General features: G+C 37.1%; 1 protein-coding gene across 1 annotated transcript; it reads right to left on the bottom strand.

The window, feature by feature from the left end:
- Window positions 1-426: 426 nt before the first annotated feature.
- LOC111407144 (RNA polymerase II C-terminal domain phosphatase-like 1) lies at window positions 427-13,033 on the bottom strand. Its single transcript, XM_023036467.1, has 17 exons — window positions 12,314-13,033; window positions 10,784-11,260; window positions 10,253-10,463; window positions 9,908-10,065; window positions 9,742-9,812; window positions 9,479-9,584; window positions 9,240-9,326; window positions 8,515-9,105; window positions 8,331-8,394; window positions 6,071-6,201; window positions 5,926-5,979; window positions 5,507-5,603; window positions 2,455-2,687; window positions 2,280-2,366; window positions 1,635-1,700; window positions 1,418-1,491; window positions 427-999 (listed from the first exon to the last, which is right to left on the bottom strand). The coding sequence occupies exons 1-17, from the start codon at window positions 12,590-12,592 to the stop codon at window positions 891-893; spliced, it is 2,895 nt and encodes a 964-aa protein (XP_022892235.1). The 5' UTR covers window positions 12,593-13,033; the 3' UTR covers window positions 427-890.
- Window positions 13,034-25,717: the final 12,684 nt, after the last annotated feature.

Below are 25,717 nucleotides of genomic sequence, written 5' to 3'. Positions count from 1 at the left end.
AAAAAAAAAAGAAGTCGAGACCTCTTTTTCCAAGAAAGCCACTTGTTAAAGAACTTTTATCTTTAACCAAACAAAAATTTGTCAACCATTCTATCGACTCCCGTCTAGTTTATCAAATATGTAGTACGTCCCATCCAGTCCCATCCAATGCAACATCTCTCATACAAATTGTTGGCTTCATGAATAATCGTAGATAATCTATGTTTATATTTTATGGTTTTTATTCTCTTACTCGGTTCTTTCCAATCCAAGCAAATATTCTGCTAGAGGCTAGAGGTTGCCTAGCCACCCAAATAAATATCAGAAGGAAAACTGTATTCATCTGCTCTAAATATTCATGCCGCTGCCTTAATTCAACTGGAGACTGATCTGTTACATATTCACCAAAAAGTTTCTGTCACAGTTCAGTGACTAAACAGGGAGAAAGAAACAAATGAAGCCGGTCGACCAAACCTGTTATATTAACCTTTGGAAGAAGCTAAATGAAATCCCTGGCTAAACACCAAGGTCCATCGCTTTCATTGAACGAGAGCGTGCGTTGGGTAACACATAAAACAGAAGTTGCAAAACTTTTGACCATCCTCCTTTTTTCTTTTTCATTTTTTTTCTGCAAGCATTCGCATTTCAGGCCAACATAATCATACAACAATCCATGATATTCCACAAAACAAAAAAAAAAAAAAAAACAAAAAATTAACCGAACAGAGGGGCAAGCATGTCGTCAGGCTTCCAAAAGTTTGTTGTACATGGATAATATCAAATTCCAGAGAGACTTCTGCAGAACCCTAATCTCGGCAGCTGCCTTCAATTTACAGGCTTCAACTTGTAGGGTAACAAAATCTATGGGCTCATGCTATACAACCAAATAGAAAAATGGATTTTTCTGTTTTTCAAGGCACTGGAGAAGCATTTTTGGGATATCTTGCAGACGATGGCATCCTCTGAAAAGATCGAGAAAACTCTGGTTTAAACCTTTTGTTTGGCATCCCCTGCAATGACCTGATCCACAAGGAGTCAGTAACAAAGTAGAAATATTTGTAAATCCAGTACATAAAGAAGCTCTACGAAGCCAACAGCACTCATTAAGGATATACAGGGTGCAAAAATGTAGACGAAAATGACTTATTTTCCATATTGTCCAGCATGGAAAACCAGCATCGTGAAACAAACAAAAGAAGAAAGCTGAAGGCTTTGATTATTTCTTCTCAAACCTTGCAAACATTGAGTGATTATCTTTACTCAAAGCTCCCAAAATTCTAGCATGTTTCAAATAAAGCTATGTGCCATATAACTCAAACAAGTACATAATCAGGGTCATACTGTTCTCTGGACTAAATTTTCAAGTAAGGCACCTTGAAGTTCAATTCTAGATGCAATCATTTAATCAAATATCAACAAACAGCAAAAACCCACTTACCTTGGAGAATCCTGACGTTTGTAAGAAAACTGACTGGGCATGGATCTCAAGGTTCCAAGAGCCTTTTCAGCAGCCTAAGGGAAATAATATGGGGTTTAAAAACATTAAGAGAAATTTAATGAACAAAAAATTTAAAGCATTCAAGTCACTAATACTAATAAAAAAGAATGTGGGAGGGAAGACATATACAAGAAGGAAGCAGAAAGCAACATAGTACCTGTGTCTTAGCTTCATCCCATGTTAGTCCAATTCCCTTGCCTAATACCTGTCCATCAATTTCAACCTAACATCCCCAAAACAGCACAATTTATTAACAAAGAATACTTGGATATATCACCATTATGTGTTTACGTTAATCGCCCATATAAAATTGGAAACACCTTCATGCGTCCTCTATCAACCGTCATTTTGGTTTAACAAGAAAAAGAAATGTCTAAAGTTGAATAAAACCAGTGAGTTCTACAAAATGTAAGTCATCATTCTGATGCACGTAGAAAAGCATTTAAATACAACAGCATGGCTAGAAGCATTGGATTAAGATCTTAAAACCGAAATTCACTGAAAATCAAATCAAATTTATACGGCTCAATTCTAAATCCAATTCAGAATTCCCAGAGACATGCTATCTAACGCAATCTAAATGACCGTGAATGCATATCAACTTGAAATTCACAATAATTAATCTGCCCAAGAGACTAATATAAAACTTCAGTAGAGTACAAGAGAAGACATTATTCTAATATATCCAATCCATATTAACATTATGAAATGGTGGTATAAAATGGTGTGGTGGGGAGGGGAGGAGAGGGGAGGGATAGAGGTATAGAAGGTATTTAATTGCCAACAAACCTAAATAGCTGACCTGTGCATATACTTCGTTCTTCTGGCCTGGATTTGCAGAAAATTGTGGTTGAGTTTGGAATGCTACAACAAGGCCCTGCATCATGCACTGGAAGTAGAGAATGACAGCAAGTGAATGGGGGAATAGCAAGTGTAGAACATAGAAATTGTAGAATTTTAACCATATGAAAACTCACCAGTTCTTTAAGTTCCGCGATTGAATCCATAGACTTCTTGGAAGCCTCCAGTCTTGAGTCCAGAATCCTGGGTGACTCTGAAGCCATTGAAAAAGATGCAGATTCCTCTTTAGGCAATGGATGATACCCAAAAGGGTTGACGGCACCAATAAAACCATTATCGTTTGGATTAGCATATCTACTCCCATCCCCAGGCAGAGAACTGGAATCAGGCTTACGTGACAAATATTTATCTGCAAACAAACAGTCCGTAATGGTCAGCACACTGGTGCTGAAACCATTCCATAATCTGAAATTTTTTACAGCCGAATAACTCAAAACCATGATCTTTTTAGACAGTCATTGGAAATTCCATGAAAACTAGCAAAATTAACTCTGCAACATTAAAGAATAGGAAGAGTTTAATAGATTTATTCTAAGACAAAATTATTAATCATCTGCCCTCGTCACAGATCGGCTAAGAAATTTAGTCCCTCATCAAATTGTAATCCAAAAGCAAACAGTTCCCTCCAGATTTCATAACATGATAACAAGGATAGCCCGACATCTAAAAGGATCTAAGCTTATTTCCAAACAAGGACTCAAGAAAATCTGTAAGTCAGACCGTTGTCCACCTAACAATTTGAGTCCTCAAGGCACTGAACAACTAGCAGCTGCATTACACAAAAATTTAGAGCGTCAATTCAGTGTAAGTTGACAGATATGGATATTGACAAGAAAAAGATTTTTTTTATCTTGCTTTAAAATACAGGTAAAGTAGAAAAAAATTCTAGTAAAAGTTCTCCATTAAGACACAAGATTTAAAATCTTCTGTAGATTGAAGAAGAGTAGGGGGAGAGGAAGGAGAAGGTCCACGTGGTAGTGATGGAAATGTAAGAGGATGCACAAGCTGACATAGGGGAGACAAGAACCTGAAATTTTGTACTTGTCCTCCTTTCCTGTTCCCGTCCTTTCATGTTTGCCAAATCAAATTATTGGAGCACTTACAACAAAGATATACAAAAGACTTGCTCTGTGTCACTTGTAATTTAAGGGTACTAACAAGGAAAAAAATATTGTCAAGGTCATGGAAATAACTACTCTAGAGAGGGTATAACAAAATTAACTCCGACACATTAAAGCTATAGCCAGCTAATATAGAACTACAAAGTTTAACCTTCCAATCTGACACTTATATTCACACCAGAAGCTTAAATTCTTCAGAATCGTCATACACATTTTCTTTTCTCTAGAATCAATTGCATACTGTCAAAACGATTTTGTAATCTCACCAAATGTTAATTCCAGAAGATTCTTTGGTAACTATTTACCTTTGAAGGCAATACAGAGATTTTGAGGTGCCAATCAAAAGAAGAGAAAGTTTGTGAAAACCTGGCAGATTGCTATTCAATCTGCATCTAACAACAGTGATTAATATTTTCACTAAAAGTATAAGCAAAGTGTCCCCTCCCAAAGAAAACATGACTTTTGTTTACAGAAGAACCTTAATGCCAGATTGGGATTCAACTTTACACATTTGATCCTGCAGTCCTCTGATCTACCAGGTTAAGAAAATAACAGATCTGGCAAAATAGGTGGATAAGAGCATACTTTGAATTGAAGGCATGGGAAGAACTTCTTAATTGTTCCTCAGCACCAAATTCTGATTTCTTTGGTGTACAAAATATCCTGTGGGATAATTTACATTAATCTCCATTACTAATCCTATGTCTATCAAGGTCTGCATGATACACAATGCAATGCACCTAATTCCATAAGGCCAAAGCCTAGCTAAAGTGGTAAGGGCAAAGCCTTACTAGGTTAGGCTAATGACCTGAGTTCGAGCGTTCTTTTGGAGGAAAGGTGAAATCCATTGATCCCCCTTTAGAAAAAAAAAAATAATATATAAATAAATAACTCCACAACATTAGCACATGGCCAGTCTATATAAAACTACAAAATTTGGCCTCACAATCTGAGGCTTGAATTTCGGTGAGAAGCTTGAAGTATCCAAGAAATAAAGATTCTCATCTCTCAGGAATCGGTATGCATATCCCTACAATAACTTATTGAGCTGGACTTCATTATCTTACCATAATTCAATAAGATAAGAATATTTCCCAGTAAAGGCAATAAATAAGAATTTGAAGAGCGATGGTACAGGAAAATACAAAAGCTGGGAACAACCAGTGGGAGTGCTGCTTATAATACAACATTTTTTTTATAGGTGCTTTTATAATACAACATGACAAAGAGTTTATAAATGTACTCTATTTCCCCTCTCTTAAAAGGCATGACATGTATGTATTTACAGAAGTTAGCTTCCACCTGCATATCTTCAATACTAGAAGTATTACGAGTCCAACTTAACATAATTGATCTCCAGAGTCCTCTGATCAACTCAGTTAACAATAATAATATTATTATGATTCTCCTACACTTTTAAGTTTCAGGGATCTCGAAAGGGAGAGGAGCAAATATAAGTAAATCAGGATGAGAAAGGGAACATGCCAAATGTCAAGTTTCAAAGGGAGAGAACCACCTAAGTTCTCAAGTAATTTCACAGAAATATATGTACGAACTTGCATTGAGAAGCCTCTAGTAGAACTGTTGTCCCAAAACAAATCTTAAGCCAGGGATTCATTCCTCGCTGTGCCAAAAGTGAAAATTTATCAAGTAAAACCAAAAGTAATGTGATAGCTTCTTTTCTAGTTTTCAAACCCCTTGCCCTTTTCAATGCCTAAAATTTTCTCAAACGGATCATACTAAAATCAACCAAAGCTGACAAGATAGCACCATGACAATCTTCAAGCCTGGCAATCAAAAGGGAGCCAAGCTGAAGTGCAACCTCAAGTGGATGTATCACGTGATGTTAAAAGATATATCATTTCCAAAAGCTGAAGTAAAATAAGTAGAACTATCTCATTGCCAGCATTGTTTAACTTTCTTCTTTTGCTCAAGGCAAGTAAATGAAGGCAAAAGAGATTGAACCGCGATTCAGAAAAATAGTCAAGCTATGTACAGCAACTAAATGTATATTCAACTATCAAGAAGCCAACAATTAATATCTTACCAGCCAAGTTCATAAGAGATCCCTGAGCAGCCTCATGCTGTGCTTCCCTTCTTGTTCTACCTATCCCTTCACCAATTTTCTGCCCCGCAAATATAACCTGCGGTAGACCGTAAGATAATACAATCTCATTGGAATTCTCACAAAAAATTTCCAAAACAGAAAACGAATCAGGTGCTGCTGAAGGTATTGGGAATATTTTAAAAATTCTCAATGGTGCACCAGTTTGGCCTGAAAAGAGAACATTGTTACTCATTGAAAGACAAGTTCTTAATTGTTTAATTTTCAATGGTGCACAGCCTAAGAAGAGAAAATGTTAGTAATTTAAAGATCAGTTCTAAATTGTTTAGTTCTCAATTATCGTCTTTACTATCGGAAGGTACTGCAATGCAACTAAACTGTGAAGGAAGCAGTGAAACCACCTCTACGGAGAACAGTAGTTCCAGGCTTGGGACAAGACCATGCCTGAACTCCACCTACAGATATTTAAAATAACCATTAATACCTCAAATGAGAGAAAACTAAGTAGTGAAGGAATCCAAGGAAAACTACCAACTGTTTACGTACCTTCGTTCCACACTTATACGCAATATCCTGTAAAGCTCCTACAGGCGTTTCCGGGTAGGGATCTATTTGCCCAGCTTCAAGGTCAAGATCCTTGGTTCCTGAAGATGGTTGAACGATTGGAGCATCCTCACCTTGAAAAAATAACTTGCATAGTCAATAACACTATCTTTTATTAAAAAAAGTTGTAGAAACACACACTTGTACTGTTAGAACAAGCAAGACATATATGATATATCAAATGAAACTAAGCCCCTATTTAGCGGATTTTAGTTTAAGTCAATGTCAACAATTAATTTTAACTACATATTTCTTGGGACCTCCAACTTTTCAATCACATATTTCATTAACTTTTTATCAAAATCTGCTAAAAATCTAAATTTTATGTCCACCAGACACGAGCTAAATCTACAATAAGTCAAAAAAAAAAAATGAATAACATTTTCTTTTGAGCTCAATAACTCTATTTACAGAGAAATTGAGGAAAAAGTTACCCAAAATTCCTCCACAAGCTTTTCCAAAATCCCCAAGAGGGGATATAAGAAACAAACTTGCCCAGGAAACCAGGGTAGAGCACCAACAGCATAATGCCTTTTTTTCAGGATGGCAACCCAAACTGAAGCAGAAAAGATAAGCCAGGTTTTTTGGTTTGGGTGACCTTTTACAGTCGAAAATTGGTTGCTGGCAAGGAGAGCAACATTTGAAAAAATAAAAATAAAATAATAAATGAAGCTACAACTTTTGTTCAAAAACATTGTCAAGAAAAGATAAAATTAATCAAGTTAGGGTTAACGGTAAATAAAAATACAAATAAAATAGCGAAGAAAACAAAAAAATGGAATCATAAATACTAAAATAAAGCAAAAACAAATTACAAAAAAATTCATTCCCGATATATAAGTGGAAAAAAAAAAAAAAAAAAAAAAAAAAAAAAAATAAAAAAAAAATTAATCCCCAAAAAAAAAGGAAAAAAAAAAAAAAAAAAAAAAAAAAAAAAATAAAAAAAAAATTAATCCCCAAAAAAAAAGGAAAAAAAAAAAAAAAAAAAAAAAAAAAAAAATAAAAAAAAAATTAATCCCCAAAAAAAAAGGAAAAAAAAAAAAAAAAAAAAAAAAAAAAAAATAAAAAAAAAATTAATCCCCAAAAAAAAAGGAAAAAAAAAAAAAAAAAAAAAAAAAAAAAAATAAAAAAAAAATTAATCCCCAAAAAAAAAGGAAAAAAAAAAAAAAAAAAAAAAAAAAAAACACACAATTATGCTTGAGTTAACCAAAAATGAATGAAAAAACTCACCACCATTACCAGGTTCCTGCTGCATGAACATTTTGAAAAACTTTCTTACTTAGAAAATGGCCGTGCATTCAACTAGTTTTTAACATGATTTGTGCGTATAACAAAGTAAGGTTTTCCTTTCAGATTTGGAATTGAAAATAAATATACTAGAATAGGTTAGGTGAGAAGAATAATATTTTGACAACTTTACCCATCGAAAAGTTAACTTGTGCATCTCATGTGAGGAAAATTTAATTCAAAAGTTAACAGAATTATATAAAAAGGATGAAATCCAAAAGGAACTTAAGGTTGTGGATTGAAATGTCCAATTATAAAGGTTGGGATAAATGTGGACTGGAGGATTTGAACCCTTGCCAACAAAATGAAAAAGAAACGTTTTACCACTAGGCGGCAAGCATATTCTACGTAATAAGATTAAGTTTCTTTTTTATTGTCTTTTGTTTTGAAATATTTATAAGTAATTCAAAACCAGAAAAAGGGAGAACTTGTGGGGCCAGGGGGCCTAGCTTTGACCAAGCAAGACATTAATATTTCCCCTCATTGTAAATGTATATACTTGAGCTATCAAGAAAAAATAATTAATGACTACAAACCATCAAGAAAATCCATTTCGTCAGTCATAACTTATTGTGTCCATATTCAATTCACGCATGGTTAACAAAGATAACAAAAAGAGCTGGATGAATCAATGAGCCTGAAAGCATTGCGTTGTGACGATCTTTGTCTATAAAAGGAAATATGAACGATGCCTCTGTTTCTATACAGGGTGAGTAATTCATTATATGAATTTTTTTTTTGTTTTCATGTCTATCTTTATCATACAATAACAACTTCAAAGTCAAAATCAATCAAAAAAATTGGGAAGAAATCCTATGAATAAGTACATATCAAATTAATCATGGGAAACTTTCTCCCGGAGGTACCAATGCACCTGTGAAACCGATTAAGCAAACATCAGGGATATGTGACTTACCAGACAAGGAATGAAATTTAGGCAGTGACTGGTTTAACCTTAATGGTTCCTCCCTTGGCAGTGCCTGCATATAGAAATCTTAGAATATTAGTATTTAGTACCCTTTATCAGCTACAGTACTCCATTCGATTTAAATTGTATACATTTGAGTGCTAGAAACCAGGTAAATTTTGATGTGCATTACCTCCTTTGGCAACCTTTGGCTTTCGAAAAGAGCTCTACCGGGTGGGACTGAACTCTCCACTTTATGGATAAATGGTGGATGGTGAGGGCGGTGCTTTTCGATAGGAATAGACTCAGGAATTGCTGGAATTTCCTTAGGTGGTGTCACTTGGTTCAGTTGCCTCGGACTCATCTCTTCTTCAACAGGAAACCAACCATGTGCCTGAACCCTTGGTACTGAGACTTGCATGGAAGGTCGTGCAGGAAATTGAGGTTCAACTGGTGCTTGGTCTCTTGTGTCTTGACCATGTTGCAAAATGAGTAGTCTCCTCCTCGTATCAGGATCTAATTCAGATTCTGGTACCTCACCCTCTTCCCTTGCAGGAGAGTTTTGCAAGGTTGTTTCTGCTGGGCTACGTTGAGCCAATTGTGGTTTAAGTAGTGTCGTCAGTTGAGATAATTGCTGATTGGGAAAAGATGTCGCAGGCCCTTGCAACGTTGTTGCTGGGACTGAGAAAGAAGAAGATGGTAAAATACTCTGGAGAGCTGAAGCAATTCTTGGATCTATACTTGTCAATGTCATAGGGGCAGTTGAAGAAGCTGTACTTGCCTCCTGAATGTTTAAGGTTGTTAATCAGCTAACAGAACAATTAGAGATATTTTCTAGTACAAGAAAAGGACAAAAGGCAAAAGAAAAGTAAAAGATGTTAGTAGACAATAGAAGTTCATCAAAATGGGACATTGCACCTTTAGTAGCCTCCTTTCCACCTCAGCGTCTGACATGCCATCAAAACCAATTGAATCTTTATTTCCACTAGAAACAGAAGGATCGTCCTAAGAAGAAAGGAATTGAATAATGTCACTATGATCTATATTAATGACCATAAACGCGGTTAAATGATAGCATCACATCATTATGTCAGAAGCATGACAACCCAATATAATTGCAGGACTGGCTCAAGTTAAAAAATGATGTCCTCACTGACCTCTGAAATCAAATAGTTGCTCACATCTGGCGGAGAAGGAACTTCTTCAATATCATCTTCGTATGCAACTCCGGACATTCGTTGCAAGAGACCTTCGTCGAATTCCCTGCATCATATATCCTTTTCAAGTCCAATACTAACATTATCAGAGGTACGTGAACCAAAATCTTGACGAGCTAAAACTAAACAACAACAACAACAGCGGTCTCCCCCCAATGCTAGTGAGCGCTTGTGCATCACAAGCAGGGTCATTGTAAACTTACTTGAAAAAACCACCTCTAACATTGCAAGCTACATTTCTTGCAACACAGAGAACGGGGACTGTGTTATTGGCCTGTGGAACATAATTTTCAACCATGTCATCTATTGAATGAGCTTAGATTTCCATAAATTTAAAAAAAGTATATATGGTCTGCATATAGAAAGTACTTCAGCTTGAGGGGCATAATATGGAGCAAATGCAGGAACAACGTGCACTCGAGGTTGATCTTTCTCGTCCCACACTTTTAAACGATCATCAATCACTAATGCCATCTTAGGATGACAATTTCCATCTTGGAAAACATTGAATAGTGATTTCCTACAGCCTGTTTGAAAGTATAAAAGATTGAATCAATAGATACAAAGAATGTGCTATATATGTGATCAACGACAAATTCTATCAAATCAAAAGTATAAAAGATCGAGTACAATAGATACAAAGAATGTGCTATACGTCATCATTGACAAATTCTACCAGAAGTGGAAGTTAAACCTACAGTAATCAAAACTTACCAGCCTTGACACAAACAATACGCTCCAACAGCTCTTTGGAGTCTATCAAATTTGATTCTGGATCAAGAAGCCTCCACATTTCTAATGCGTAATCTCTTTCTGCCATTGTGCAAACAAATACCTCGAATCGTTTTCGACCTCTAGCAGTTAAGTAGCTTCTAAGATCCTCCCATGCAGGCCTCAGCCTAACAAGGACGCTAGTATCACGTATCTGCAGTAAAGAAAATAACTTCCAAATCACATATCAAACTCATTTTATGACAAAAAGTACCAAGCCCATCAAATCTCCTTGAATTCGTTACCATGGCCCAAAAGGGTACATATCTACCTAAACTATTAGGTAAATTCACCTCATATCTGCCACCACCAGCTTTACCTCGCTCCACCCAACAAATAGCGGAAATAAAATTTGAAAATTAAACTTGCTCTTACTAAGTTCTATGAGAGTAAAAATAAGCCTCACTAGACCAACATAACAAGACACAGCTGAATAAATTAGTATTATATGAGAAATACGTGCAGCACACATACCAGAGGATTAATGCGAGTGAGAATAATGTTTTTATCTTGCAGGCGTATAAGGGGTCGAACAATAGGTTGATGATTGTCTGACAAAGCTGGAACCACTTCAGACTGCGATTTGATCACCTTCCCATTATCATTTACCTGATCATTTTCAGCGTATTGCTTCAAAATACTTTTGTCATCTTGGTAGCGCTTAAACTCAGCCATCATACCAGCAACGCGCTGTGGATCAGATTCAGAATTTATTTTTCGTAGCAAGGCCTCTATTCTATCCTCAAACGACCGCATTGTATTTGCAACTATAAGTGTTTCATCGAGATCAAATACAATGCCAAGGCATCTCAGATTCAGCATGACAAGGCAAGAATCATAAAGTCCTAATGGCACATTGAACCCCCAAAAGCAAGAAACCTGTCCTTCAAACTTCCGAGAATGCATGGCAACTAAATGAAGCTCCCCTTCTCCAAGTGACATAACTGCAGTCTACAAATACATATTATAATTAACAATGAGAAGTGGAACCCAAATTAAACTAGATAGATTTTTACAGCATGTAGAGGAGAAAAAAGTGCAGAACAAATGAAGAAGATAAAATTCATTCAGAGAGCAAACAAGGTATAAACCTTACTAAGACTTCCCTACAAATTCCACAAGACATATAACAAATAGAATTTTTTTTTTACATATATATCCTTGGGGGAACCTATAACAGCAGTAACCAGTTATTACAGGCCTAAATTTTCCATCTGAAAAAAAAAAAGAAAAAAGAAAAAAAATTTAGAGGCAATATCAGAACACAATGGAAGAATATCTCAATACTCAGTACTATTTATGATTAAAATAATGTTCTTTTCGATCCATCACTCTCCAATATTGTGTGCTGCCCTTCGTTATGGATTAATACATGGGACGAATTATCCTGTCCAAAACTTTAACATGTTTGAATGTTTCTATAGGTTCCAATAGAACCCGCATTTTGCCGAACTTACGTGTAAAAATCATCATAAACGATGAAAATAACATCTTAGGCGTGTCACAGCTATCACAAGTGTTACCACGGAAAGAATCAATTTCATTAGTTAGCTTAACAATTCCCCAGGACATTCTTTCTAATAGAATTCACTTCAAAGATCAAAAAATTCCTCGTACGTGCCAAAGCAATATTTCCATGATCCTGCAATTCTTGAAAATGCAATCCAATTCATCAAAAGTCACAGAAAGTTTTTTCAACGTCATTGTACATTTTGTCCAAAGTTCAATCTTTCTTTAGCAAGTCCAGTTTTGATGAGAGAAAATTTCCAAAATACAGAATCTTACAGTTTTTCTGCAGTTCACTTCTGAATCAGAGATTAATCCTTCTTTCAGAAATGTTAAGGGTTTTATTTTTCTTAAGTTGATATTAGGGTTCTTTTAGTATGGCTTAAATTAGGGTTTTTTTTAATGTTTAAATTGAACTAAATTTGGGGATTTTAGTTAATCCAGTTTTGTTTGAAGAAGTGTGTTCTGTACTTGGTTGCGGGCAATGCGATAATATACCTTGTTATCTCTGAGACATGTTGCATGCAAAACCGAAAGCGGTGAGTCCTGGTGTTGTGGTGACTGTGACGACTCCAATTTGAAGGCAATTCCGGTGGACGTTATGGTATGAAGCACTGCCAGTGGCGGGCACCTCTCACTGGGTTGTGAATAGTGAGATATCCGAATTTCCTTAAGACGCTCCCCCCATACGACACCGTCTTGAGACTGTGTTGGATACACTACCACATCTCCCAGCACCCTTTCTCCTTCGTAAACCACCGTAGGTTTTCCATACATTTTTCTCAAAAAAATAAAAATTCAAAATTCTTAGCCAATTTCTCTTCTTCAATATAGCCGTACGGAGTTCATCAGTCTGTGAAATTTCAGGGGAAATCAATCTATCTATCGTTCCTTGAAATTGGATAATTTCTTCTTAATAAGATCCGATTTTTCCAGATTTATAGATCTATTGCTGATGAAATCAAGAAAAAAGTAAAACTGTCTACAGATTAGGGTTTCATCAAAATAATTGACGGTGACGGTCAATTGCTGATTTCTTGATGTGTCCGAACTTGTAAGTCAGAATTCAAATATAGGGTTCGACGATGATTTGATAACAGTAGTAGTATAACAGTATTTGTGAGTCTGTGACAATGAAGAAAGGAAAAACCCTAGATCTGAGAAGGCCAAACTATCGTTCTCGCTCTCTCTCTCTTAGTCACGCGGCCCTACACGTGAATTGGTAATTGTTTGGTCACTGCTAATATAAATATTTATTTTGTAGATTTTACGTTTGTNTTAGTCACGCGGCCCTACACGTGAATTGGTAATTGTTTGGTCACTGCTAATATAAATATTTATTTTGTAGATTTTACGTTTGTATATTCTTATGGTTGGGAATTATTTCTATTTTTCAATACATTTCCGAATTTTTAGAAAATGGCCAATTATCAATCTAGCTTTATTAACATGTAATGTAATGTAATATAATATCGAACCATATTGGATAGATTATCGGCAAGGTACTCTGTGTGATGAAATATTGGAGCGAGTTATTCATTGCTATCTTCTCTCGAGCCAGGGTAGTTGACAAAAATAAAAATACATTATTTTGAAGAGGAAATTGATGGTTAACAAAATTACTTCAACTTTGTATTTTTATTAAATAACTCCTGTTTGAGCTCCAACTTTTTAAAATAGATTGTATAAATAATTTTTGAAGGATGTGTGGTTAAAATGGAGAAAAAATCTTGAATTTAAGTGCAAATTATTTTAATGGAAAAATGTGAGGTTGAAAATTAATTTTGGGGAAAATGAGTTTTAGAGTGGACTTAAATAGTGGAGTAGACTAATAGTTAAATGAGAACGATACATTTTCAGGCTTTGCACTGGGACGAAAATAATATTGTGCTATGGATTTTTGTTATAGGAAGCATTTTGTGCATTTTTCTATTTTTTTTTTATCTTGCTTACATTTAACCGTGGAAGATTACTTTTATTCCATTTTCTCTTCAAAACAACTAAACAAAAATATAATAAAGTCAGCAATTCGCGAGCATTTTGAGTCATGGACCGCAATTAAAATTTATGACAAATTTTTAGGTTAGTTCGCTCCTGTTGGAGGACCTTCGATGATAGCAAGTTGCAATCTTAATTATCGAAAGTGACACCTTAATTTTGTGCTTGTTCTAGATTATGTCATTCAAAGTTCCAATTGCCACCTTGATGCATACAGAGACATGTCACATAATTTGTGAAATTTAGGAAAAACTTCAAGGGGTCCTTTCCAAGAATAATAATAGAACGCGGCATCATGATAAAATTTTCATTTGCTAATGACTGTATTTTGTATCTGAAAAATAATCGTAGATGGAAATTATGTACTTATTCTTGAAGTTAGTGATACTCGCTGAAATATTAACTTTTGTTGGTCATCGTGGATGGAAATTATTTCATGATCATCAAGGCATTAATGTCAATGATTTTGACTACGGTGGCAACAATTTTATCGATGAGCAGTGATGATAAAAATGTTACGGCTGTATTGCAACGTTCTCATTCATCCAAGGAAGATATCGGATGGGGTTAACAAATCCCAAAATAGGCATCACGATTTGTTGACATACATGATATCAAAAAGGAAAAGTTCCTCTTCCAAAATAATGACCTTCCAAAATAATTATGATTTTCGGTAAGAAAATTTGCAATAGACCTTTGAGCCCACGAATACCATTGAGCATCCCATAATTATTAATTTATATCCTCCCTATGCATCAATTATCTTCTTTCATGCTCTTTATGGCAGAAGACGATTCTATTTCAATACATGCCTTTACTATTTTTTCTTCACGCATTTCTAGTTCAACTTCTTCATTAATGTCATGTAGTTTTTACAAGATCTTCTTCAAGAACCACGAGAGGATGTCATTCTTTTTCTCCCATGTTACCCTAGAAAGACTTATGGCTATATGATGAAGTGCCCCGTTGAATTTTCTCAATCTCTGACGACCACTGTTTCGAAAGGAATGCTCTACAATTGTATATACAATAACACGCATACACATAAAGCTTAAATCTAAATTTTGCAAGTAATGAATACGTATTGAATTGACAGTATTTAAGGCTTGTGTTGTATAATGGACATCGATCTCAACACGCATATGGACGACTAATAAGTGTGTTTTATACGTTTATCATTGTTTTTGAACTGGATAAATAATTGTTAATTGAGCGAATTTTTAAACATGATAATTGTATGTAAAATATGGAATAAGATGCATTTGACGCAAAAATGATGATTTTGAGCTTATTTGGAGTTGATTCAGAACTATTGAACACTAACCTGTTGGACATGAGTGGTATGAAGTAATAAAAGAGCAAGTGGAATAAAGGATCAAGCCTAAAAATTTGAATATTTGACAAAAAAATGACCAGAATCGGACAATATTCAAGGATCTAACTTGTGTGAAAAATCGATAGTGGGAACCAAAATGAAGTACAATTCATAATTTAGTGTTATTATGATCAACCACAGTAAGCAAATATCGTTTCGACAGTTCCTTTGTATGTTGTCATCTCCGACTACGGAGTTTTGGACTTCTTTTCGAGGTACACCTCCAAGGGCATTCTTACCAATATATAAGGACATCGTTTAGGTCAAATTAAAGAATAATGTCCTTTTTTTTTTGTAAAAATAGATTTTATAATAGTAATTTTTTACAAGATATATAATTAAAAAGTAAAAAAATAGTTTTTATGTTTAAAATTATTTTATTGGAATCATTTTTTTATGAAAAATGAGTTTGAAAAATTTTGATTTTTGTTTTTAAAGTGAGGCTCAAATAAGACTATTAGCCCTTGTTCAGTGGGGATTATAATTATATTTTTAATAGATCATTGATAAAAATTAATAAAATGTATAGTTGAAAAGATGTAAATATCATAAAATATGTAATTAAAATTAATTATTGATTTTAATTTGTATCAAACAGAGGCTGTGTTCCAAACCCTTCCCCTCCGAGAGAGAGAGAGAGGGGCGGGGGATAAATAGGGGTGGGCGTTTTTCCCCGAAATCGTTGGAACGGGAACAGGACCAGAACCAAATAGAATCAATCAATTCAATCCGATTCCTATACTAAATGGGTCAACTCTGGGACCGTACTTGAGAATCGATCAATTTCGGTACGAATTTCAATATTGTCTTGAGAACGAATAGTGAATTCAATTTTCCCGATTTTGTCTTTTTGCTTGCATCAAGATGCACCAAATCTTTGAACACTGACATAAAAATTATCTCACATTAAAATTTCATTTTCCACGTGTTTCTTCTTCTTTTCTTTAATGGGTAATGAAAATTAAAATTAAAATAATTTTATAAATACTTTACAAACTCATAGTTTTAATGCAACACAACAGAAAAAAAAATATTTTTAGTTCAAGAATTCAAATTTCTCATTGTTTTTAACGTGATCGACCTTTAAGAATCAATATTCTAGAGTGATAACTAAAGATAATCAGATTATTGTTATATTAGTCCCCGTTGGGGGCTCATTACATTAAATTTCATTTTCCTCTCTCTTATTTTCAACCATACAATTTTTCATTAAATAATATTACACGTAAATCGAAAACTTTATCTTTTTTTTCAACCACTCATTATTCAAAAAAATATTATTCCTCCAATTTTAATTTGAAAAAATGGGGACCAAACGGGAGCTGAATTTTCTTAAAAATTAATTTTTGATCGAGATTTTAAAATTTATGATGTGTTCCATAATTTATTCATTTTTTTTTGCCTTTATAAGTTGAGCTTGAGTTTTGGAGTGAATTTTTATTTGTTATTTTGTTTAATAGATTTTTTTTATATTATTAGATTATAAGAATGACTAGTGATTTCATACTCTATTTTTATCCAATTTTAGTTTCACGAGTAATTTCATACTTTGCTTTTACAATTTTTTCAATATAAAGAATCAAATAAGACCAAATCATCGATTCAGTTCTATGGTTGGATATGAAACCATTTGTCCAATTTCAAATATTACCATTGATATTTAGTTCAATTCAATTCCCTTTGGTTGTATAGAAGTAACTATCTTCCTTTGTAGTCATTTTCACAGTAGATTGAAAATTGAGTACCTTGCCATGAAGGATCCATACGTTACTTGGAAAGATTTAACCACCAAATGAATGTGGTCCTTCCTAACATTCGTCATGAATGAATGGACATTCATTTGCACTACTTTATAACTATTAGTAAGTACGACTCATAATTGTTCAAAATTAACTCATTATGTAAAAAAAATCGCCACCGAAGGCATATTGGAAAAAACTTTGTCTACTTTCAATGTCCTGAATGTGCTCTTATAGCAGGAATATCATGAGAGTAGTTTCAAAAGTACTCATGATTTATATCTTACATGCTTGTAGTTGAACAAAACAATGAATTGCTAATAGAAAACTATAGATTACATCCAACTAGTTCTTAAGCAAACGATACTGCATTATTTGAACCAAATGAAACATCAAGTCATGGACGTGAAAGCGGTCTTAAAAAAGTGTTGGAAATCTACTTATACATGCAGAGCGAAAAATTAAAATTATTTCGATTCCCACCGAGGATCCCTTTGTGTTTAGATAGGAATCATGATAAAGATTGTACCTTTGAAGAATTCTGCAAACCTTTTGCTTTTCTTTTCGTTCCAGCAATGTTGATTCGCCACCCATAGCTGTCCAATTGTCCAGCCTCCAACAGTAATCCACACAGAGAGCAAGATTGCAGCTACCAGGATTTTCTCCTATTGTGCTAGCAAAAATAATTATGAGAAAAACCATATGAATTGAAAACCCCAGCCATGTATTTATATAAACCCAAACGGGCCTGGCCTGGTCCGATCTAATATTTAATTAATCCATTTAATTAAATCCGATCCGTGAATTAATTAATCCAATTAATTAATTCGGACCTATAAATAACCAACCCAATTAATTAATTTGATCCAACGATTGTCAAATTAATTAATTGACAAATTGTAATCTTTCAATTCTCTTTTCTGTGCGATTCATCAGTTTTCTGATCACAATGCCTAACAATGTGAAATATTATTTTGATCTAATCAAAATTGATAAATTAAAACACCCTTTTAATTTATCATCAATTCACACTCGTCGTCCCAGATTAACATCTAGCAATGTGTCAGGGCAATACATGTGACGGAAAATGTCACGTAGTATGACAAAACCAAACTCGTTCGTTTACCGTGAAACTATAATCCCTTCGTCAATATGATCCGATCAATTACGAGATATGGAAGTGTGTCAATCTCGATTATTGATCATATATTTCACTCCACTATTAAGTCAATATAAGTCGAAAACTTCTTTTTGACTTATGAGTACACCTTGGCCAAAGATTTCATCATCGACTTAATTGAATGAAACGCAGATCATAATCTCCTACTATCTAAGAGTGACAAATCATTTATTGGTCAATCACAACCTTCATACGATTCTTGACATACCCGAACAATGTCGTATTAGCGGCCCTTTGTAGAGCAACATCCAACACCGCCAAAGTATGACTGTCCTCATATAAGTTACCATGACGACCTCAAGTCAAAGGACCAATTCCACTACCGAACGTTAGAGATTAACCACTGACACTCAGATAGTTATTCATGTGGAATCTCTCGGCGGGTCTCCAATGTTTTGTTCTATAATAAAACATCCATGTGTTTATTTAAGTGTCACCACACTTTAACTTGTGAGATCAGCTACTTACTTCATAAGTAAGAAATGTCACACGTGATGGTCTATCCGTAATAACGAAATCCGTATCTCGTTATTACTTACGACCACGGACGATTTAAGATTCAATTAGATATAATTTGTATCTCACAATCACAACTCCTTGTGATTAACAAATTACGAAAATTTGAATCTACGGACTCTATTATTTATTTAATTGTCTATTAATTAAATAATAGATCTGCCATTAAATTGCATTAATTATATATCAAAAGAATTTATATCCAAAGTTGATTGGACCTAGGGCATAATACTTACAAACTCCCACTTGCACTAGATTCAATAACTTATGTATCCAATATCATAAATCTAAATGACGATCATGTTTATACTACGATAACTCTTTGTCAGTGGATCTCCAATATTGTTAAATGTGAGAATTCGTTCTTCTCTTTATGTCATTCCTATGTATTATCTCTCTGATGAGATTATAACGCCTTAATACATGTTTGGATCATTGATGAGACTTTAGTTCCTCCACTTTCGCAATGGCTCTATTGTTATCACAATACAATGGCACGTGATCAACAATATCAGGAACTACTCCAAGTTCATTTATGAACATCATGATTCAGATTGCAACTCTTTGCTACTTTTGAAATAATCATGTATTAGGTTTCTACTATTGAATCAACGGTTGCTTCACGTTTGGAACTTTTCCAACATACCGCTTAAGAGTAAACCAGTATCTCCATATGAAATCTTCTCAAGATTTCATATATGTAAATTGGGATAAGTTAAGCAATCTTCTAGTTGCTTCTTCCATATCGTTCATGAATAAATCTTTTAACAACCATTTTTTCAACGATTAAAACATAGGGATGTCGTTTTCTATAACATTAGGAATACGACAATGCTCGCACTATCTTCTTGTAAACACACAATTCGAGTTTAAATTTGATAAAATCAAACACTTTGACTTTTCATCAAATCTAAGATTTCAGCTCCAAGAGACTTCTCTTAACCTATAGTCACGGTATGCAACTGTTGCAAGCAAAAACCTAAATGGATTTTAGCAAGGCTACAGGAGAAAGGTTTCACCAAGGTCAACACTTAACCTTTGCTTCTAGCCTTGCTTTGTATATATGGATATTCACATCGATATCGACCTTTCCTTTATAAACTATTTACAAAACCTTATGGATTTTATTCCATCAGGAGGCTCAACCAAGGTCCAAGTCTTGTTCACATACGCCGAGTTTATCTCAAGTATCATGGCCTCTTGCTGTCTCTTTTAAGTTAACGCTTGACTTTATTTTGGTGCAACCAGTAGGTTCATTATCCTCGATCAGTAATACCTGATTAGCAATCATGGATTCGCACCTTCTTGAAAGTCGTATGATCCTACTAGATTCACATAGAACTGACATGTCTTCAGGAGTCTTTACTTCCTAATCAAGAGTATGTCCCATATCAGATATGGGATCAAACTCGGATTTATCTACTTGGTCAACTATATATGTGGACTCTTGAACTCTTTCAAGTTTTATTTTGCTCTCACTATCCTCCCTTAGAGTAAACGTTTTCTCTAAAAAAATGATGTCATGAGATGATGACTTTCTTCACGATAATAGAATTTATGTTCAAATATATGCTTTGAATATCCCACAAATATGTATTTATCGGATTTAGTGTCAAACTTATCCGATTTAAGGCGCTTCAAATAAGCGTTATGGCCCAAAACTTTCATATGAGATAAATTGGGACCATTGCCTTTTCATAACTCGTATGAAGTTCTGTTAACCAACTTGGATGTGACATGTTTTAATGTGTTGCACACTGCAATCAGTGCATGACCCCAAAACTATTTTTGGAGATTTGCATGGCTTGTTATTAATCGCACTATATCTAATAGTTAACGATTTCTCCTTTCAGATACACCACTATGCTGCAGTGTATATGGAAGAGTCCACTGCAAGAGAATCTCATTCTCTCTTAGATAATCTAGATTTTGTCTTTAAAATACTCTCACTTGATCGAATCTTAATATGAGGGTATCTTTACCTATTTATTTCTCTACTTCTAGTTTGAATCCCTTGAACTTTTCAAGAGTTTCATGTTTGAGTTTCATCAAGTATACATGATCATTGATGAAATAAAAGAAACATTACCTGACATCAATTGACATGAGTCCATATGCATTACTGTGATTTCGACCAGTAATTATGCTGACCTTTCTTCTTTTCAAGTAAAAGAAGATTTGGTTATTGTGCCAGACATGCATAATTTGTACTTGACAAAATCAATTAATCTTGAGTATACATCTTTATGTAACTTTGGAATTGCATTTCATCTATATGACAAAGTCTGCCATACCAGATTTCGGTAATAATTAGATTATCGCATTTATGCCTTATAATTTCTATACTCATTATAGAATCCTTAGTATTTAGAATATAAATGTTATTTTGTAACTTACCATAACTATTAAGATCTTAATCAAGATATGCAGGAACAACAATTGCCCTTAACATTAGAATGGTTCATGTCTGAACATGAAATTCATTTCAATGTTCCAGCTATGGTGGGTACAAAGCAACATTTCTCTAATTCTATTACTAAGTCAAAAGACAACGGCAGGAAGTATGCTCCTACAGGCAATGCAGCAACCTTTACTCATCTCCAACGTGTAGGTCAACTTCTCTCTTTCGCAGTGGTCTACTTCTATTTAGTTTCTCTATATTTGTATAAATATGAGATTTACATCTGATATCAAATACGTAGGAAACTCGTGAAGTGGACGTAAGTCACGCAATATTCCTTCCAATGACCTTTCATTCTATAATGAAACCATGAGTCATTGGATTTGGTATTGTCCTTTGCTTTGACGGTTTTAACCATATTGGACGCTTTCACAAAACCCCTTTAGACTTCCTCTTAATATCTTTAGAGGAATCAATGGCTTGCCCACTACTAACTTTGATGTTGGGCTTAACAACCTTAAGCATGTTAAGCAACTCAATAATTGTGCATTCGAGCTTATTTACGTTAAATTCATAATTAGTTGTGAATAGCTTTCTCTGACAGAGATTGCAGAACCAAGTCACTACTTAGTTCATGGTTTATGATTGAACTCAATTGAGACATTTCTCAACGTCAATCATCTTCAGTGTCTAAACATCTGTTGCGTGTTGTCACACCTGTCCTATCCACCTGGGCCAGTGGGCCACTCATCCTGACCTACGTGGCCGAGGTGGCCATATTGTCGAGGTGGGTTACATCCGAACTGCTTCTAACCGAGGCTCCGTGCCCGAGGCGTAGAAGCTCTTGGTTGTAGCTGGGGTCCTCGAATGGACGAAGCCCCGGAGTTGATGCGCGAGCCTCAACCACAAGGAAACATCCTCCATGGTCACTTCTCCCAAGAGATCGCCTGCACAGATCTTATTCGAATGATTAATGGAATGTCTGTCATAAGCATAAAGGTCAAGTCTTGTCACTAGCGTGGAGGCCCTGCACAAGCAATAAATGCGCCGTAAGCTAGCAAGTCAAATCCCATGCCTAAGAATAGACGTTTAAACTAAGGAGATGAGGCCACGTGCCACTTCATCCAAGGGCCCCCATTCCATATGTATCACTATAAATACCCCCATTGTATAACGTCAAAGGACTAATGCAAGAATCAATACTAAAGACTACATTTTACTCAACTCTCTCCCATTTTACTGGCAATACACAAATCGAGTTTATACATTTTTGCATATATCTACGAGCACCGGTTGGTAATCATTGTACAACCGGATTACGAACAACCCGTCGGATCCCGAACGTCACCGTCCCGCGTCGTTGGGCTACTTCCACGCCCCTTTGAACCGCTCGTTTAGACCGTCCACGTGTCTTAGCGTGTTGGACATTCGCCCACGTAAGCGCGAGTGGGACCGGCATCTGTTGGCGCATTTTTTGGGGTCAACAGATTGGCGCCGTCTGTGGGAAGCCATACCATAACCACGAGCAACCTTGTGGTAAAAGCTTGCTAAAAAAAAAATATTTGGGCAACCCCCCTTGAAAAAGGATTTGTTCTTGAAAGAGAACAGGAGGAACCTCTACCACTTGGAAAAATCTAAGTTGAATAAAGGAAAAATGAGTTCTAACGAAGATACTCCCCCAAGGAGGGTAAGAGAAAATACAAATGTGCCTCCCCAGCCCACTGCCCCAGCAGCTCGGCAGAGGCTCCACCACCACCAAAGGAGAGGTGGGATGCGTGCGACGGCACGACTATCAAGAGAGATGGCTACTATGGCAGCCAACATGAGGGATATAGCCAACCAAAACTTGGCCATGAGGGAGCTCATGGCCCAGATGCAAGGCCGAGGAGGTTTCCCCATTCCTCCATATGCCCCCCATGGGCACTATCAGCAAGAGGATGAGGTCCAAAGTCATAGGGCTGCCTCACCAGACTATGATCGAGGTGAAAGTCCATTCGAAAGGGAAGTGGGAGTTGACATTTCCTCCAATTATGCATCTGGCCGACCCTCCGAGGTCCAAATGAGCCATGATAACTTTCCACCTCCGTATGAGGAAGACCCAAGACAGAGGAGAGCAGGAAGTGTTTTTGACAGAATCAGCCCTGCCGAACCAAGGCCCAGTCAGCAGCAGGCTCAGCAGCCTCGGACGAGGCCATAGCCTCCACCTCCGATGCCCCAACAGCCGGAGAGAAGGCATGAAAATGCCCCACGCGCTGTCCCGCCTAGAAGTAGGCCGCAAAGGAGGGAGGAAGAAGCTAGGAACTGGCCAGGACCCTCTCACCAACAACCTAGGTACGAGGCTGAAGATTACGATTCTGATGAGCAGCAGAGGTCCTATGACTTAGACGATGATGATGAGAACCTGCCATTCTCAAGAGAACTAAGAGATGCCCAGGTCCCGAGCCACTATATCATGCCGAAAATACCAAAGTATGACGGGAGAGGTGACCCAGAAAAGCACCTCAACGCTTACAAAACTCACATGAGCCTGAGGGGCGCCACCCCAGCTATGAAATGCAGAGCATTCCATTTAACCCTCAGTGGAGCAGCTGAAATCTGGTATAGTAGGCTACCATCTGGGAGCATCCGAAGCTGGCCCGAGTTCAAAACTACCTTCTTGAAGAGGTTTGCAGTGAGCAAGGAAGGAGAGGCCCCCATTCAGCGTCTTCAAGACATGAGACAGGCGCATGGCGAGTCCTTGAAAAGCTTCCTATCCCGCTTCACCGACGAGATGACCTACTGTGTACAAGTCACCGACAGGGAAGCACTATTTGCATTGAGAGGAGGATTGAACATGAACACCCTATTCTGGAGGGATGTGCAGAATCAAGACCTAACCACCTATGACGCCCTACTAGAGATGATGAGAAGAGAGATAATCAATGAAGAATTGATTGAGCATAGGAACAGGGCAAGCAAGGGCCTCCCACCTCCACAGAGACAGCGAGGTAGGGGGCCGACCTCCCACCTTATGGACTACCAGATGAACTGATCTGGAAATGAGAACTCCGGCCAAGCCCTGGCCACCACAACTCTGAACGCGGTACCAACTTTGGCGTATGAGGATGTCAACCCAACCGCTGACCCACATCAGATACAGGCCCAGCAGGGACCCCGTAGAGGGGGAGGCCGAGGTCGAGATCGGGGTTTTGCACTTAGAAATAGGTCCAATCCGAACTTCCCTGGATACTGTTTGCACCATAGGTCCTACGGGCACGACACCACGGATTGCAGAGACTATGCACACCGTTCGCTGCAGGAACCCGCCAGGGAAAGACATAACTCGCCCCAAGCCAACAGGCCCCCGTCCAGGCAAGACAACCGACATGGGCGTGAGGCGGCCGCTCCTCATCAAAGGGATGTCTCCCCAAGGCGAAGAGAGCAAGACACGGAGAGGCCCAGGGAAGGGCGTAGACACCGAAGAAACAGGCAAGCTCAAGATGAGGCCCCTATCCACGAGATAGATACCATATTTGGAGGCCCTTATATTGGCGGCGAAACACGGAACGCCAAAAGAAATTATGCTAGGGAGGCCAAGCACCCCCCTCTGACAAGCTACATTGTAGATAGTAACTCTCGAAGAAACCAAGTACCACCCATTATCTTCACCCAGGAAGACGCCGAAGGAGTTCATTACCCCCACTGCAATGCGCTGGTGGTGAGAGCTGTCATAGCCCGAAATGGGCTCAAACGAATGCTAGTCGACAACGGCAACTCCGTCAACATCTTGTTCGGGTTCGCCTTTGACAAGATGCTATTGGACCACCAGTTGACACCCACCACTACTCCATTGTACGGATTTACCGGAGATAGCATCACTCAGAGGGGAAAGATAACACTAGCAGTAGAGATGGGAGAATCTCCCCAAACTACGATGAACTTTATGGAGTTCCTCGTAGTTGACAGCCGGTCGGCTTACCACGGAGTCTTGGGTAGACCGGCCCTAAAGGAATTGGGAGCAGTCACCTCCATCCACCACCTATGCATGAAATTCCCAACGAAAAACGGGGTGGCAACGGTGAAGGGCGACCAGAGAGGTTCGCGAGAGTGCTATCTGAGCTCCATTAAGAAGGTAGAGCCTCGGGACGTCCACGTGATCATGGCTGATGTGGTCATGGCGGATGTCCCAGGTGACGCTCCCACCGGCCAGGAAGATGTTGATATGATTGACGCACCACCTCTTCAGGAGGCGTTAATCGTTGATGAACTCGACCCCCGCATAATGGAACATGACCCTCAAGCGTCCCCTGTAGAGGAACTTGAGAGCTTCTCAGCCGACCCCCGAGATCCATCAAAGATGTTGAAGATAGGCAGGGGCTTATCCAATGTTTTGAGAGAAAAGATCAAGGAATTCCTAGGCAAGAACCTCGACGTCTTCGCCTGGAGACATGAGGACATGGTGGGCATAGACCCCAAGGTCAGCTGCCACCACTTGAAAATCGATCCTAATTTCGCCCCGCATAGATAAAAAAGGAGAGCCTTCAATCCAGAGAGGTAGGAGGCCCTAAAGGAAGAAGTTCAGAAGCTCATCCAAAATGGCTTCATCAGGGAGGCCACTTATCCGAAATGGGTCTCCAACCCGGTCTTGGTTAAGAAACACAATGGAAAATGGAGAGTATGCATCGACTTTACCAACCTTAATAGAGCTTGCCCA

Source organism: Olea europaea, chromosome 13 (genome assembly GCF_002742605.1).
Source record: "Olea europaea var. sylvestris chromosome 13, O_europaea_v1, whole genome shotgun sequence".
Classification (NCBI taxonomy): domain Eukaryota; kingdom Viridiplantae; phylum Streptophyta; class Magnoliopsida; order Lamiales; family Oleaceae; genus Olea; species Olea europaea.
Note: the sequence above shows the minus strand (reverse complement) of the source record. Positions and strands in the feature narration are given on the sequence as shown.